This window comes from Haliaeetus albicilla, chromosome 22, assembly GCF_947461875.1.
Source record: "Haliaeetus albicilla chromosome 22, bHalAlb1.1, whole genome shotgun sequence".
Classification (NCBI taxonomy): Eukaryota; Metazoa; Chordata; class Aves; order Accipitriformes; family Accipitridae; genus Haliaeetus; species Haliaeetus albicilla.
In genome coordinates this window covers 6176620-6190530 of record NC_091504.1, presented here as the reverse complement: position 1 = coordinate 6190530, position 13911 = coordinate 6176620, and the positions used below count along the sequence as shown (strand labels likewise).

At 66.8% G+C, this 13911-nt stretch overlaps 3 protein-coding genes across 3 annotated transcripts; 1 reads left to right on the top strand and 2 right to left on the bottom strand.

Annotated features, from left to right (window-relative positions):
- Nucleotides 1-168: 168 nt before the first annotated feature.
- On the bottom strand, nucleotides 169-5334 carry DNAJC4 (DnaJ heat shock protein family (Hsp40) member C4). The gene is made up of 7 exons (XM_069810673.1): nucleotides 5308-5334; nucleotides 4699-4752; nucleotides 4007-4153; nucleotides 2750-2922; nucleotides 1540-1674; nucleotides 817-897; nucleotides 169-250 (listed from the first exon to the last, which is right to left on the bottom strand). Exons 1-7 carry the CDS (start codon nucleotides 5332-5334, stop codon nucleotides 169-171), a joined length of 699 nt encoding a protein of 232 aa, XP_069666774.1.
- Nucleotides 5320-11387, top strand: FKBP2 (FKBP prolyl isomerase 2). Its single transcript, XM_069809378.1, is given in 8 exon segments — nucleotides 5320-5475; nucleotides 6829-6966; nucleotides 8280-8316; nucleotides 8319-8381; nucleotides 8920-8929; nucleotides 10314-10360; nucleotides 10667-10726; nucleotides 11195-11387. Coding segments are annotated over 8 exon segments (429 nt in total). The 5' UTR covers nucleotides 5320-5463; the 3' UTR covers nucleotides 11257-11387.
- Nucleotides 11388-11608: 221 nt separating this feature from the next.
- PPP1R14B (protein phosphatase 1 regulatory inhibitor subunit 14B) lies at nucleotides 11609-13776 on the bottom strand. Its single transcript, XM_069809376.1, has 4 exons — nucleotides 13397-13776; nucleotides 13024-13107; nucleotides 12530-12562; nucleotides 11609-12029 (listed from the first exon to the last, which is right to left on the bottom strand). Exons 1-4 carry the CDS (start codon nucleotides 13634-13636, stop codon nucleotides 11961-11963), a joined length of 426 nt encoding a protein of 141 aa, XP_069665477.1. The 5' UTR covers nucleotides 13637-13776; the 3' UTR covers nucleotides 11609-11960.
- Nucleotides 13777-13911: the final 135 nt, after the last annotated feature.

The following is a 13911-nucleotide window of genomic DNA, read 5'->3' as shown; positions in this document are numbered from 1 at the left end:
AAAGGGGCGTGGCGGAGAGGGGGGGCGTGGCCGCGGTTGGAAAGGGGCGGGGCAAGGGGGCAAAGGAGGGGCGGGGCAGCAGAAGGCACCTCCCACTGCCGGGTGTTCCCCCACCTTCAGCGGACCCGGGGGGGGGGGGGGGGGGAAGAGGGGGGGGAGGGGGCGGTTTTATTGCCCCCCCCCCCCGCCCCCCCGCCGCCGCTGGCGCGAGGCCCGCAGCCGCCGCAGCACCTCCTCCTGCGACCCTGCCCTGCGGGGTCAAGGGTCAGAGGTGACGGGGGGAAGGGGGGGTGGGAGAAACATAGAGCCCCTCCCCCAGGGTCCCCCCCAGAATGTCCCACCGCCCCCCCCCCAGCACCCCCAGGACCCTCCGCCCCCCCCAGCACCCCCAGAAACCCCCTCAGCACCCACAGGACCCCCCCATACCCCCCCAGCACCCATAGGACTCCCTGAAGCCCCCCCAGCACCCATGGGACCCCTCAGCGCCCCTAGGACCTCCCTGCACCCCCCCGGCACCCAGAGGATGCCCCCAGCACCCCCCCAGCCACCATAGGAACCCCCCCAGCCCCCCAGCACCCATAGCCTCCCATAGCCCCCACAGGACCCCCCCAGCCCCCCCCAGCACCCATACCTCCCTCAGCCCCCCAAGCACCCATAGCCCCCCCAGCACCCACAGGAACCCCCCCCCCAGTTTCCCCCAGTCCCCCCCAGCACCCGTAGGCCCCTCCAACCCCCTCCCAGCACCCATAGGACCCCCCCAGCACCCATAGCCCTCCACAGCCCCCCCCAGCACCCGTAGGCCCCCCCAGCACCCACCGGCTGCGCACCCGCTCGTAGGCGGCCGTCAGGACTCGGTCCCTCTCGTCCAGGAAGGCGGCGTGAGCCCCCGCCACGTACCTGGGGGGGGACACCCCGCTGGCCGGGGGGGGGGACACGACCCAGACCCCCCCCCCCAGGCACGTGCACACCCAGACCCCCTGCCCCGGATATCTGGGTGTCCCCCCCACCCTGAACACCCGGGGGGGGGCGGGTACCCCCCCCAAGATGCCTGGGTGCCCCCCCTAGATGCTTGGGTGTCCCCCCCCCCAGACACCCAGGTCCCCCCTCACCCACCAGACCCCTGGGTCCCCTTCCTGGACACCTGGGTGCCCCCCCCCCCCCAAAAAATGGGTGCCCCCTGTGCCCCTGAACCCTTGGGTGTCCCCCCCCACAAATTCCTGGTGTCCCCCCCCAAACTCCTGGGTGTCCCCCCCCCAAACACCCAGGTGTCCCCCCCCCGGACACCTGGGTCCCTCTGAACCCTTGGGTCCCCCCCCACCCCTGGGTGCCCCCTCAGACCCCTGGGTGTGTCCCCCCCAGACACCTGGGTCCCCCTAAACTCCTGGGTGCCCCCCCCCAGACCCCTGGGTCATCCCCCCAAACTCCTGGCTGGCCCCCCCCCTGGACACCTGGGTTCCCCTGAACCCTTGGGTCCCCCCACCCCCACCCCTGGGTGCCCCCCCAGTCCCCTGGGTGCCCCCCCGCGTGGGGGGGTCCCACCTGTAGGCCAGGGCGTGGCCGACCCCCCCCAGGAGGGCCAGCAGCAGGCAGAGCCCCAGCAGGCGGTGGGGGGGGGTGCTGGGGGGGGGCCCAGGGGGGCGAAACTGCTCCCAGTACCGGCGGTTGGGGTCAGCCCTGGGGGGGGGGAGATAGCACCCATGGGACCCCCAGCCCCATAGGAGCCCCAGGCTCCCCCCAGTCCTCATGGGACCCTCAGGCCCCCCAGCACCCATGGGACTCCCAGATGCCCCCAGAGACCCCCCCCAGGACCTCCAGCCCCCCAGCACCCATAGAAGCCCCCAGCACCCATAGGACCCCCCTGTAACCCCCCAGCACCCACCTGTACCCCCCCAGCTCCCAGACGACCCCCAGGCCCCCCCCCAGCACCCACAGGACCCCCACATAGCCCCCCAGCACCCACGGGACCCCCAGGTCCCCCCCTAGCACCCACAGGACTCCCTGAAGCCCGCCCAGCACCCATGAGAACCCCTAGCACCCATAGGACCCCCCTGTGACCCCCCAGCCCCCATAGGCTCCGCCCAGCACTCCTAGGACCCCCCCATGCCCCCCCAGCACCCACAGAACCCCCAGCCCCCATAGGAGCCCCCAGGCCCCCCCAGCACCCATGGGACTCCCAGACAACCCCAGCCCCCCCCCAAGACCTCCAGCCCCCCCAGCACCCATAGGACCCCCCTGTGACACTCCAGCACCCATAGGAACCCCCCAGCCCCCCCAGCACCCATGAGCCCCCCCCAGCACCCCCCAGCCCCCATAGGCTCCCCCCAGCACTCCTAGAACCTCCCCGTGCCCCCCCAGCACCCACAGGACCCCCAGGCCGCCCCCTCCCAGCACCCACAGGACCCCCTGAACCTCCCCAGCACCCCTAGGACCCCCCCCAGACCCCTCCAGCACCCAGAGGACCCCCAGCCCCCCCCCCCCCCCAGCACCCACAGTACCCCTCAGCACCCATGAGATCCCCCCAGCACCCCTAGGACCCCCAGAGATCCCCCCCAGCACCCCTAGGTCCCCCAGCACCCACCCATATCCCCCCAGCACCCACAGGACCCCCAGGACTCCCCCCCCCGCACCCCTGGGAGCCCCCCCGTACCCCCCCAGCACCCATAGGACTCCCTGAAGCCCCCCCCCAGCACCCATGAGACCCCCCAGCACCCCTAGGACCCCCCCCCCCCAGCACCCAGGTCCCTGTTACCGTGGGGGAGTCTCGGGGCGGGGGGCCGCTCCTCCGTGGGTGGGGGGTCGGGGTGGGGGTCGGGGTGGGGGTCCCGGGGGGGCGCGGGGGCGGCTCAGGGCCCCGTAGGCCTCGGCCAGCAGCAGGAACCGCTCGTGGCGGGAGGGGTCGCCGGGGTCCCCGTCGGGGTGCACCTGGGGGGGCACCCGGACACATGGGTGACCCCCCCCGGACACATGGGTGGCACCCCAAATTCCTGGGTGACCCCCCAGATACATGAGTGCCCACCCCCCCGGACATCTGGGTGCCCCCCCCCGGACACATGGGTGCCCCCCCAAACATCTGGGTGACCCCCAGACACTTGGGTGCCCCCCCAAATCCCTGGGTGCCCCCCGCCAACTTGCCCCCCCCGACCACCCATGGGACCTGGGTGTCCGGCCAAGCCCCCCCCAAGAGACCTGGGGTGCCTCCCAGTGCCGGCCTGGAACCAGCCCAGTGCTCCCAGTGCTCGCTGGGAAACCAGCCCTGGGAAACCAGCCCAGTGCTCCCAGTTCTCCCAGTTCCCACTGGGAAACCAGCCCGGTGCTCCCAGTTCTCCCACTGCCCGCTGGGAAACCAGCCCAGTGCTCCCAGTGGCAGCCAGGGAACCAGCCCAGGGCTCCCAGTGCCCGCTGGGAAACCAGCCCAGGGCTCCCAGTTCTCCCAGTGCCCGCTGGGAAACCAGCCCAGGGCTCCCAGTTCTCCCACTGTCCAGCTGGGGAACCAGCCCAGGGCTCCCAGTGGCAGCCAGGAAACCAGCCCAGGGCTCCCAGTTCTCCCACTGTCCAGCTGGGGAACCATCCCAGGGCTCCCAGTTCTCCCACTGCCCACTGGGAAACCAGCCCAGTGCTCCCAGTTCTCCCACTGCCCACTGGGAAACCAGCCCAGTGCTCCCAGTGGCAGCCGGGGAACCAGCCCAGGGCTCCCAGTTCTCCCAGTGCCAGCTGGGAAACCAGCCTAGCGCTCCCAGTTCTCCCACTGTCCAGCTGGGGAACCAGCCCAGGGCTCCCAGTGCCAGCTGGGAAACCAGCCCCAGTGCTCCCAGTGCCGGCTGGGAAACCAGCCCCGGTGCTCCCAGTGCTAACTGGGACAGCCAGCCCACTGTTCCCAGTGCCGGCTGGGAATCCGGCTCCAGTGCTCTCAGTGCTCCCATTGCCAGTTGGGAAACCCGCCCAGTGCTCCCAGTGCCGGCTGGGAAAGCAGCCCCAGTGCTCCCAGTGTTCCCAGTGCTCCCAGTACCTCCTTGCAGCGGGCCAGGAAGGCTGCGCGGATCTCGGCAGGCGAGGCCTCGGGCCTGACCCCCAGCACTGCGTAGGGGTCCGGTGGCCCCGCCCTGCGGGGGGGGCCAGGTGTCGGGGGGGGGGGGACATGGGACACCCAAGGGTGCTGGGGGGGGGGCCCAGGGGTTTGGGGGGGGGGCAGGGGTCTTGGGGGGGTTCCAGGAGTTTGGGCGGGACCCAAGGGTGCTGGGGGGGCACCCAAGGGTGGGGCTGGGGGGGGACCCAGGGTTTGGGGGGGGGCAGGGGTCTTGGGGGGTTCCAGGAGTTCGGGGGGGACCCAAGGGTGCTGGGGGGGGGACCCAAGGGTGGGGTTGGGGGGGGACCCAGGAATCTGGGGAGGACGACCCAGGGGTCTGGGTGGGGGTTACAGGAGTTTTTTTTGGGGGGGTCCCAAGGGTGCTGGGGGGGCACCCACGAGTGGGGGTGGGGGGAACCCAGGAATCTGGGGGGGGAGGTTACAGGAGTTTGGGGGGGACCCAAGGGTGGAGTTGGGGGGGGACCCAGGTGTTTGGGGGGGGGCACCCAGGAGTCTGGGGGGGGTTACAGGAGTTTTGGGGGGGGACACGACCCAAGGGTGCTGGGGGGGCATCCGGGGTGGGGGGGGACCCAGGAGTTGGGGGGGGCACCCAGGGTGGGGGTGGGGGGTCTCACCGTGTGCTGAGGCGGGAGGCGGGGCAGCAGCGGGGGAGGGGCGGCCCAGGGTCCCTGCGGGAGGGTCAGCGCCTCATTAGTGCCTCACCCTTAATTAACGCTTAATTAGCCTTACATTAACCTTCAATTAATGTGCAATTAGCTTTTAATTAACCCTTACACGCAGCAGCCGCCAGGAGTGAACCTGTAAGGGGCTGGGACCAAGCGGCCACTCTTGATTACCGCTAATTAGCCCCTTAATTGCAGTGAATGGTGGGGCAGGCCAAGGCCAAAAAGTTAATTAATGCTGGATGTTAATTCTTTCTTTCTTAACTGCTAATTAAAGGCTGATAGCGGCGGCCCCGCCCCGTCACCCGGCCCACCTCCCCTAATTAATGCTAATTAGCCCCGAACTAAGGCTAATGAATCCCCCCCGAGCAGTAGTTAACCCTTAATTAGCGCTAATTAGCTGTTAATTAACCCCCCGCAGCCAATGAGGGGCCATTCTGGGCAACTCATACGGCCCTTCATGCTAATGAGACGCTAATTAGGGGCGGGCGAGGAGGGGTCGCCTAATTAGGGGGAATTAACAGGGGGTTAATGAGACCCCCCCCGCGCCTCGGCCGTTACCATGGGAACCCCGCGCCGCGCCGCCATTCACCGCCGCCTTCCGCTTCCGGCCATGTGACCGGAAGCAGAGAGGCGCGACCCCCCAAACACACGCCCCTTCCGCCCCGGAAGGAGGGTCACGTGGCTCCCGCGCCTGCGTACTGCGACCCGGGCGGGATGGCGGCGGAGGTGAGGGGGGGGGTCACACACCGGGGGGGGCTTGGGGGTCCCGGGGGGCCCTTATGGGGTGGGGGGGGGCTGGGGGGTGGGGGGGCTTGGGGGTGTGACCTGGGGGATGGGGGTGGAGCCTGGGGGGGACACACCTTCGGGGGGGCCTTTAGGGTGGGGGGGCCCTGGGGGGGCTGTGGGGGTGGGGGGACACACGCCCCGTGGGGGACGCCATGGCCGTGCTATTTGGCTAATGACGTCATCGGGGTGCCGATGACCTCACTGGGGTGCCCGTGACCCCGCTGGGGTGGGGGTGAGCGCGGGGGGGGGGGCTCGTGGGCATGGCGGGGCGCTGGTGACCTCACTGGGGTGCTGATGACCTCACTGGGGTGCTCGTGGCCATGGCGGGGCACCAGTGACCTCACTGGGGTGCCAATGACCTCATTGGGGTGCTCATGGCCATGTTGGGATATCAATGACCTAATTAGGGTGTCGATGACCTCTCTGGGTGCCCGTGACCTATTCGGGGTGCGGGTGACCCCATGGGGTGGGGACCACCCTTGGGGGTGCCCATGACCATGTTGGGGTGCTCATAGTCATATTGGGTTGCTGATGATCTCGCTGGGTTGTTGATGACCTCACTCAGGTGGGGGTGACCCCGTGGGTGTTGGGTGACTCTGGAGGGGGTGCCCATGGCCATGCTGGGCTGTTGATGACCTCGTTGGGTCATTGACGACCCCGTTGGGTCACTGACGACCTGGTTGGCTTGTTGACGACCTCACTGGGCCGTTGATGACCTCGTTGGGTTGTTGACGACCTCGCTGGGCCTTTGACAACCTCATTGGGTTGTTGATGACCTCACTCGGGTGGGAGTGACCCCATGGGTGTTGGGTGACTCTGGGGGGGTGCCCATGGCCATGTTGAGCCATTGACGACCTCGTTGGGCCGTTGACAACCTGTCTGGGTCGTTGATGACCTCATTGGGTTGTTGACGACCTTGTTGGGTTGTTGATGACCTCACTCGGGTGGGAGTGACTCCATAGGTGGGGGTGACTCTGAGGGGGTGCCCATGGCCACGTTGGGCCGTTGACGACCTCGCTGGGTTGTTGATGATCTTGCTGGGTCGTAGATGACCTCGTTGGGTTGTTGATGACCTCACTCGGGTGGGAGTGACCCCATGGGCGGGGGTGACTCTGGGGGGGTGCCCATGGCCATGTTGGGCCGTCGACGACCTCGTTGGGCCGTATTGACGGCTTCCTTGGCTCGTTGGTGACGTCATCGGGGTGGGGTGCCCCCGTGGGGTGGGGTGACCCTTGGGGGGTGCCCACGGCGGTGCCGGGTGCTGACGGTGCCGTGGGGCGCCCCCCCCGGCAGCTGTGGGGCTGGGTGCTGGCGTTGGCGCTGGCGCTGGCAGCGGAGCCGGGGCGGAAGGTGCAGATCGGGGTGCGGCGGCGGCCGGAGGCCTGCGGGGTGCGATCCCGCCGGGGGGACCTGCTCCACATGCACTACACGGTACTGGGGGCACTGGTTTGAACTGGGAGGGACTGGGGGGGCTGGGGGAGGGCCTGGGTGTGCACACAAGGGTCTGCGGGGGACTGGGAGGCACTGGGAGGGGCCTGGGGGATGTCCTGGGTGTGTATGGGAGGGCTTTGGGGTTACTGGTTTGTACTGGGAGAGGCTGGGGGAGGGCCTGGGTGTGCACATGAGGGTCTGGGGGAAGTCCTGGGTGTGTACGGGAGGGCTTTGGGGTTACTGGTTTGTACTGGGAGAGGCTGGAGGAGGGCCTGGGTGTGCACATGAGGGTCTGGGGGAAGTCCTGGGTGTGTACGGGAGGGCTTTGGGGTTACTGGTTTGTACTGGGAGGGACTGGGAGAGGCTGGGGAGGGCCTGGGTGTGCACATGAGGGTCTGGGGGAAGTCCTGGGTGTGTACGGGAGGGCTTTGGGGTTACTGGTTTGTACTGGGAGAGGCTGGGGGAGGGCCTGGGTGTGCACATGAGGGTCTGGGGAAGTCCTGGGTGTGTACGGGAGGGCTTTGGGGTTACTGGTTTGTACTGGGAGAGGCTGGAGGAGGGCCTGGGTGTGCACATGAGGGTCTGGGGAAGTCCTGGGTGTGTACGGGAGGGCTTTGGGGTTACTGGTTTGTACTGGGAGGGACTGGGAGAGGCTGGGGGAGGGCTTGGGGTGTGCACATGAGGGTCTGGGGGGGACTGGTTTTTAGTGGATTATACTGGGAGGGGCTGGGGAAGGGCTGGCTGTGCACACATGGGTTTGGGGCTTATCTGGTTTGGACTGGGAGGGACTGGGAGCTGTCCTGTGCATGTGTTGCATGGTATGGGGTATACTGGTTTGTATTGGGGGGGGCTAGCAGGGGGTATCTGGCTGTGCATAGGAGGCTTTGGGGCTTAGTGGTTTATACTGGGAACACCAGTTTCATGGGTGCTGGGAAGAGAGCAGCCTGGGAGAAAATCCTGACTATACTGGGAGCACTGGTTTGTACTGGTTTATACTGGTTTCAGGAGAAAGAGAGTGTTGTGGGAGAGCAGATTTATACTAGTTAATGGGGGGGGTTCGCTGCTTCTTACTGGTTTGTGGCGGGTTATGCTGGCCCATATTGGTCTGTACTGGTCTGTACTGGTCTGTACAGGTCTGTGCTGGTCTATACTGGTCACAGGGCCACCTGGAGGAAGAGGTTACTCTGGGTGGGACGGTTTCCACTGGCTAACGTGGGATTTTACTGCTTCTCCCTGGTTTGCTGTGGGTTGGGCTAGTCCGTACTGGTCCGTAGCGGTCCATACTGGTCCATACTGGTTTATACTGGTCGCAGGGGCACCTGGAGGACGGCTCCCAGTTTGACAGCAGCCTGAGCGGGACCAGCCCTTCGTCTTCTCGCTGGGCACCGGCCAGGTCATCAAGGGCTGGACCAGGGGCTGCTGGGGTAGGGACCCCGGCGGCGGCGGGGGGGGCGGGCGGGAGTTTTGGGGGGGCACCCAGGGGTTTGGTGGGGGGGGCAGGAGTTTGGGGGTGACCCAGGTGTTGGGGGGGACCCAGGAGTTTTTGGGAGGACCCTGGAGTTTTGGGGGGCATTCCAGTGTTGGGGGGGACCCAGGAGTTTTTGGGGGGGACCCAGGAGTTTGAGGGGGGCCCAAGTGTTGGGGGGGACCTAGGAGTTTTTGGGGGGACGCTGGAGTTTTGGGGGGCATCCTGGTGTTTGGGGGGGGACCCAGGAATTTTGGGGGGGGTCCAGGAATTTGGGGGCACCCAGGAGTTTGGGGGGGCCAGGAGTTTTGGGGGGACCCAGGAATTTGGGGGGCATCCAGGTGTTGGGGGGGCAGGAGTTTTGGGGGGGACCCAGGAGTTTGGGGGGGGCAGGAGTTTTGGGGGGACCCTGGCATTTTGGGGGGCACCAGGAGTTTGGAGGGGGGCAGGGGTTTTGGGGGGGCACCCAGGAGTGTGGGGGGGGGCAGGAATTTTGGGGTGACCCAAGTGTTGGGGGGGGCCTGGAGTTTTGGGGGGGACCCAGGAACTTGGGGGGCATCCAGGTGTCAGGGGGGGCAGGAGTTTGCGGGGGGCCCAGGAATTTGGGGGGCACCCGGGAGTTTGGGGGACCCAGGAGTTTTGGGGGGACCCAGGAGTTTTGGGGGGGGCAGGAATTTGGGGGGCACCCAGGGGTTTGGGGGGGCACCCAGGTGTCTGGGGAGCAGGAGTTTTGGGAGGGACCCTGGCATTTGGGGGGCACCCAGGAGTTTGGAGGGGGGGCAGGAGTTTTGGGGTGACCCAGGTGTCGGGGAGACCCAGGAGTTTCGGGGGGGATCCTGGAGTTTTCAGGGGGACCCAGGAATTTGGCATCCGGTGTGGGGGGGGGCAGGAATTTAGGGGGCACCCAGGAGTTTGGGGGGGGCAGGAGTTTTGGGGGGCCCAGAAATTTGGGGGGCATCCAGGTGTTGGGGGGGGCAGGAGTTTGGGGGGGGACCCAGGAGTTTGGGGGGGGCATGAATTTGGGGGGCACCCAGGTGTCTGGTGGGGGCAAGAGTTTTGGGGGGGACCCTGCCATTTTGGGGGGCACCCAGGAGTTTGGAGGGGGGCAGGGGTTTTGGGGGGGCACCCAGGAGTTTGGGAGGCATTTAGGTGTCTGGGGGGGCAGCGGTTTGGGGGGGACCCTGGTGTTTGGGGGGCACCCAGGACTTTGGGGGCAGGCAGTTTTGGGGGGGCACCCAGGGGTTTGGAGGGGGGCCAGGAGTTTTGGGGTGACCCAGCTGTTGGGGGGGGGACCTGGAGTTTTGGGGGGGGACCTAGGAATTTGGGGGGCATCCTGGTGCTGGGGGGGGGCAGGAGTTTTGGGGGGGGTCCAGGACTTTGGGGGGCACCCAGGGGTTTGGGGGGGGCCTGGAGTTTTGAGGGGGACCCAGGAATTTGGGGGGGACCCAGGAACTTGGGGGCATCCAGGTGTCGGGGGGGGGGGCAGGAGTTTGGGGGAGGACCCCGGCATTTTGGGGGGCATTTAGGTGTCTGGGGGGGGTAGGAGTTTTGGGGGGGCACGAGTTTTGGGGTGACCCAGGTGTTGGGGGGGCCCAGGAGTTTTTGGGGGGGCCCTGGAGTTTTGGCGGGGGACCCAGGAATTTGGGGGGCATCCTGGTGTCGGGGGGGCAGGAGTTTGGGGGAAACGCAGGAGTTTTGGGGGGGCCAGGAATTTGGGGGGCACCCAGGGGCTTGGGGGGGGCGGCAGGAGTTTTGGGGGGGGACCCTGGCATTTGGGGGGCACCCAGGAGTTTGGAGGGGGGGCAGGAGTTTGGGGTGCACCCAGGTATTGGGGGGGACCCCAGTGTCCGGGCACCCCTGACGCCCCCCTGAACCCCCCCAGGATGTGTGAGGGGGAGAAGCGGAAGCTGGTGATTCCTCCAGAGCTGGGTGAGCCCCGAAACGGGGGGGACCACAAAAATGGGGGGGGAATGGGGGACCCCAAATGGGAGGGGGTGAGTAGGGAGGGACCCCAAAATACAATAGGGTGGGGGGGACCCCCAAAAAGAGGGAACAAAGACATGGGGGGGCCTGAAGTGTGTGGAGGACCCCAAATTAGGGGAGAGAAAATTGGGGTGAAACCTCTAAATTTAAGGGTTTAGGGGAGGACACCCCAATATTGGGGTCCCTGGGGGGGGAGTCCCCAATTCTGGGGTGCAACTACCCCCCCATGACACCCCATCTCCCCCCCTCCAGGCTACGGGGACCGTGGGGCCCCCCCCCAAAATCCCAGGTGAGCTCTGGACCCCCCCCCAGGTTTTGGGGGTTCATGGTGTGGGGGAAGAGGGATTTGGGGGTACAGATGGGGATTAGGGGGGGTCCAGGATGGGGTTTTGGGGTGAAAAGGAGGAATTTGGGGGATCACAGGGGAATTTGAGGGTTCCAGGGTGGGGGGGGTGAAGGGTAGGGGTTTTGGCACGAAAAATGATGGATTTGGGGTTTCAGGGGGAATTAGGGGAGTCCACGTTGGGATTTTTGGGGTGGAAAAAGTAATTTGAGGGTTCAGGGGGTTTGGGAGGGTCTAGGGTGGGGATTTGGGGTGAAAATGAGGGATTTGGGGGTTCAGAGGAGAAATGGGGGGGTTAAAAAGAGATTTAGGGGTTCAGGGGAAGAAATTTGGGGTTTAAGTGGGATTAGGAGGGTCCAGGGTGGGGTTTTGGGGTGAAAATGAGCAATTTGGGGGTGCACAGGGGGCTTTGGGGTCCTGACCCCCCCTTTGGGCAGGGGGGGCCGTGCTTATCTTCGAGGTGGAGCTGCTGAAGATCGAGCGGCGGCCGGAGCTTTAGGGGAGCCCCCCCAAAATCGGGGGGGTCCCCCAAATCAACCTGGGGGGGTCCCCTCTTGCTTCAGGGGATCCCCCAAAATCAGGAGTCCCCCCAAAATAATTTTTTTAGGGGGGTGTCCTGCTCAGCCTCTGTTGGGTTTGGAGTCCCCCAATTTCTGTGGGACCTGGGGGGACCCCAAATTTTAGGGGGGCCCTCCCAAAATTTGGGGGGGGCAATAAATGGCTGGATTGCAGCTTCCTGTGGTAGCTGAGTGTTTGGCGGGGTGGGACCCAGGAGGGGGTGGGGGTGCCCCCAAACACCTGGGTGCCCTTTTGGGGGGGGGGAATTGGGGGGGGTCACAAGCAAACCCCAAAATGTCAAAGTTCTGTTTATTAAATCCATATAAAAACAACCCCAAAAAGTCACCGGAAAATTTAAAAAAAAACTAAAAAAGCCCCCCAAGTCCCCCTTCCCCCCGCCATGGGGGCCCCCAACCCCCCCCCAGGGGCCCCCAAAACCCCCTGGGGGGCCCCCCCAAAACCAGTGGGGGGCAGGGGGGGATTGCCTGGGGGGAGGTGATTATCGCTGCAGGGGGACCCCAAAATTGGGGGGTCCCCAGTATCAGGGGTCGCCCCCCCACCCCCCCAAAAGTTGGGGGGTTGTCCCTGGAATTGGGGGGTCCCAGAATTGGGGGGGTCCCCCAAAAACCACGGCGGGGGAGGGAGTTACTTTTTCTGGGGGGTGTTGAGTTTCTGCATCCCCCGGATCTTCTCCAGCAGGTCACCGACGAACGCCTGTGGGGGGGGGGGGGGGGGTCAGGGGACTCAGCGTCCAGGTGACCCCCCCAAAAATGGACCCAGGAGCCCCCCCCCCCCCAAAAAAAGGGGACCCAGGTGACCCCCTTCCCCCCCCAAAAAAAGGGGACCCAGGTGTGCAGGTGACCCCCCCCCCCCCCAAAAAGGGACCCAGGAGCCCCCCTCCCCCCAAAAAAAGGGACCCAGGTGACCCCCTTCCCCCCCAAAAAAGGCAACCCAGGAGCCCACCCAGCCCAAAAAAGGGGACCCAGGTGTCCAGGTGACACTCCCCCCCCCCCAAAAAAGGGGACCCAGGAGCCCTCCACCCCCCTAAAAATGGGACAAAGGCATCCAGATGTCCCCCCCCCCCCAAAAAAATGGGACCCAGGTGTCCAGGTGATCCCCCCAAAAAGGGGACCCAGGAGCCCCCCCCACCCCCCAAAAGGGGATCCAGGCATCCAGGAGCCCCCCCCCCCCCAAAAAGGGGGACCCCCCCTCACCTCTGTGGGCTTGTAACAGTCAACAAGGATCTCCTGGGGAGGGGAAGGGGGGGTGTCAGGGGGATTTGGGCCCCCCAAACCCCAAGGGGGCCCCCCAAAGTTTTGGGGGACCCCCCTTTCCCTCCCCAGGTTTTAGGGAGCCCCCCCCCAAATCTTAAGACCCTCCCCTCCCCAAATGGGGGGGAACCCAGACATCCCTCCACCCCCACCCAGATTTTGGGGGACCCCCCCGCTCCACATTCTGGCCCCTCCCCCTAATTCGGGGGACCCCTCCTTTATCTCAGCCCCCCCCAAATTTGCAGGACCCCCCAAAATGCAGGAGACACCCCAAAATCAGGGGGAGATACCCCAAAATTGGGGGAGAAAACAATACCACCACCTCCCACCTGCCTGAATTTTGGGGCCCCCCCCGTGGATTTTGGGGGGCTCCCGCGGGGGGGGGGAGGCGTTGGGGTCTCCTGAGGTTTTGGGGACCCCCCCGGTTCTGGGGGTACCTGGACGCGGGCGCTGCGGGCCCCATCGCTCTCCATGTCCAGCAGCTCGTCCACGTCGATCTCCAGCTCGGGGATCTCCTCCTCCTGGGGGGGGAACACCCCAAAATCAGGGGGGGCCCCCCCAAAAAACCAGGGGGAGGGGCCCTAATGTGGCCCCGCCCACCCCCTCGCAAAGCAGCCTGGGAAGGGACAGGCCTCCAAGCTTCCCCTCCCCCCCAGATGAGGGGGCTGTGGGGTCACCGGGGGGGGGTGGGGGGTCCCGGTACCGGTGGTTTGGGGGGGGGGGGTGGGGAGGGTCCGGGGGGGTCCCCGGTACCGGGGGGGGGGGGGGCGGGGTGTCCCGGGGGGGGTTTCCCGGTGCCGGTGCCGGTACCCGGCAGTCGTAGAGCGCCGTCAGCTGGGCCAGGATCCATTCCTCCAGGTGCAACCGCTTCCGCAGCTCCCGCCGATCGTAACGGACCGTGACCTTCCCCTGCCGCCGGCCCGGGGCCTCCTCCGCCGCCTCCCCCGCCGCTCCCGCCGCAAAACAAACGCGGGGCCCGGCCCCGGTGCTCGATCCCGGCCCGGCGGGGGAGGGAGCGGGGGGGCCCGGGCCGCCGCACGGCGCCGCCATGCCGGTACCGGAACCGGCCGCGCCGGAAGCGGCCACACCCCCTCCCGCCTTTCTCCGGTACCGCTTCCGCTTCCGGGGCGCTCAGGCCGCTACCGCCGCCGCGCGCCCCTTTGTGCCGCCGCCGCGCTGGGACACGCCCCCCCCTCCCGCGGCGCGCCCTCCAGGCCACGCCCACCCAGGGCCGCGCGGCTGGGCCCCGCCCCCTTAAAGCGGCAAAGCCGCGCGGGGCCCGACGTCTCTCTTAAAGCGGCCGCGCCTCCGTTGCCCTCCGGCCA

Bases quoted from the DNA above. Each gene is read 5' to 3' on its own strand.
- DNAJC4 (XM_069810673.1), bottom strand. From the start codon at position 5,334: ATGGCGGCGCGGCGCGGGGTTCCCATG. The intron at 4,753-5,307 runs GTAACGGCCGAG...ACCCTCCCGCAG, and splicing joins CGCGGCGCGGGGTTCCCATG to GGACCCTGGGCCGCCCCTCC. The intron at 1,675-2,749 runs GTAACAGGGACC...CCCCCCCCCCAG, and splicing joins CGCCCCGAGACTCCCCCACG to GGCTGACCCCAACCGCCGGT.
- PPP1R14B (XM_069809376.1), bottom strand. From the start codon at position 13,636: ATGGCGGCGCCGTGCGGCGGCCCGGGCCCCCCCGCTCCCTCCCCCGCC. The intron at 12,563-13,023 runs GTACCCCCAGAA...TCCCCTCCCCAG, and splicing joins CCCGCAGCGCCCGCGTCCAG to GAGATCCTTGTTGACTGTTA. The intron at 12,030-12,529 runs GTGAGGGGGGGT...CCCCCCCCACAG, and splicing joins ACTGTTACAAGCCCACAGAG to GCGTTCGTCGGTGACCTGCT.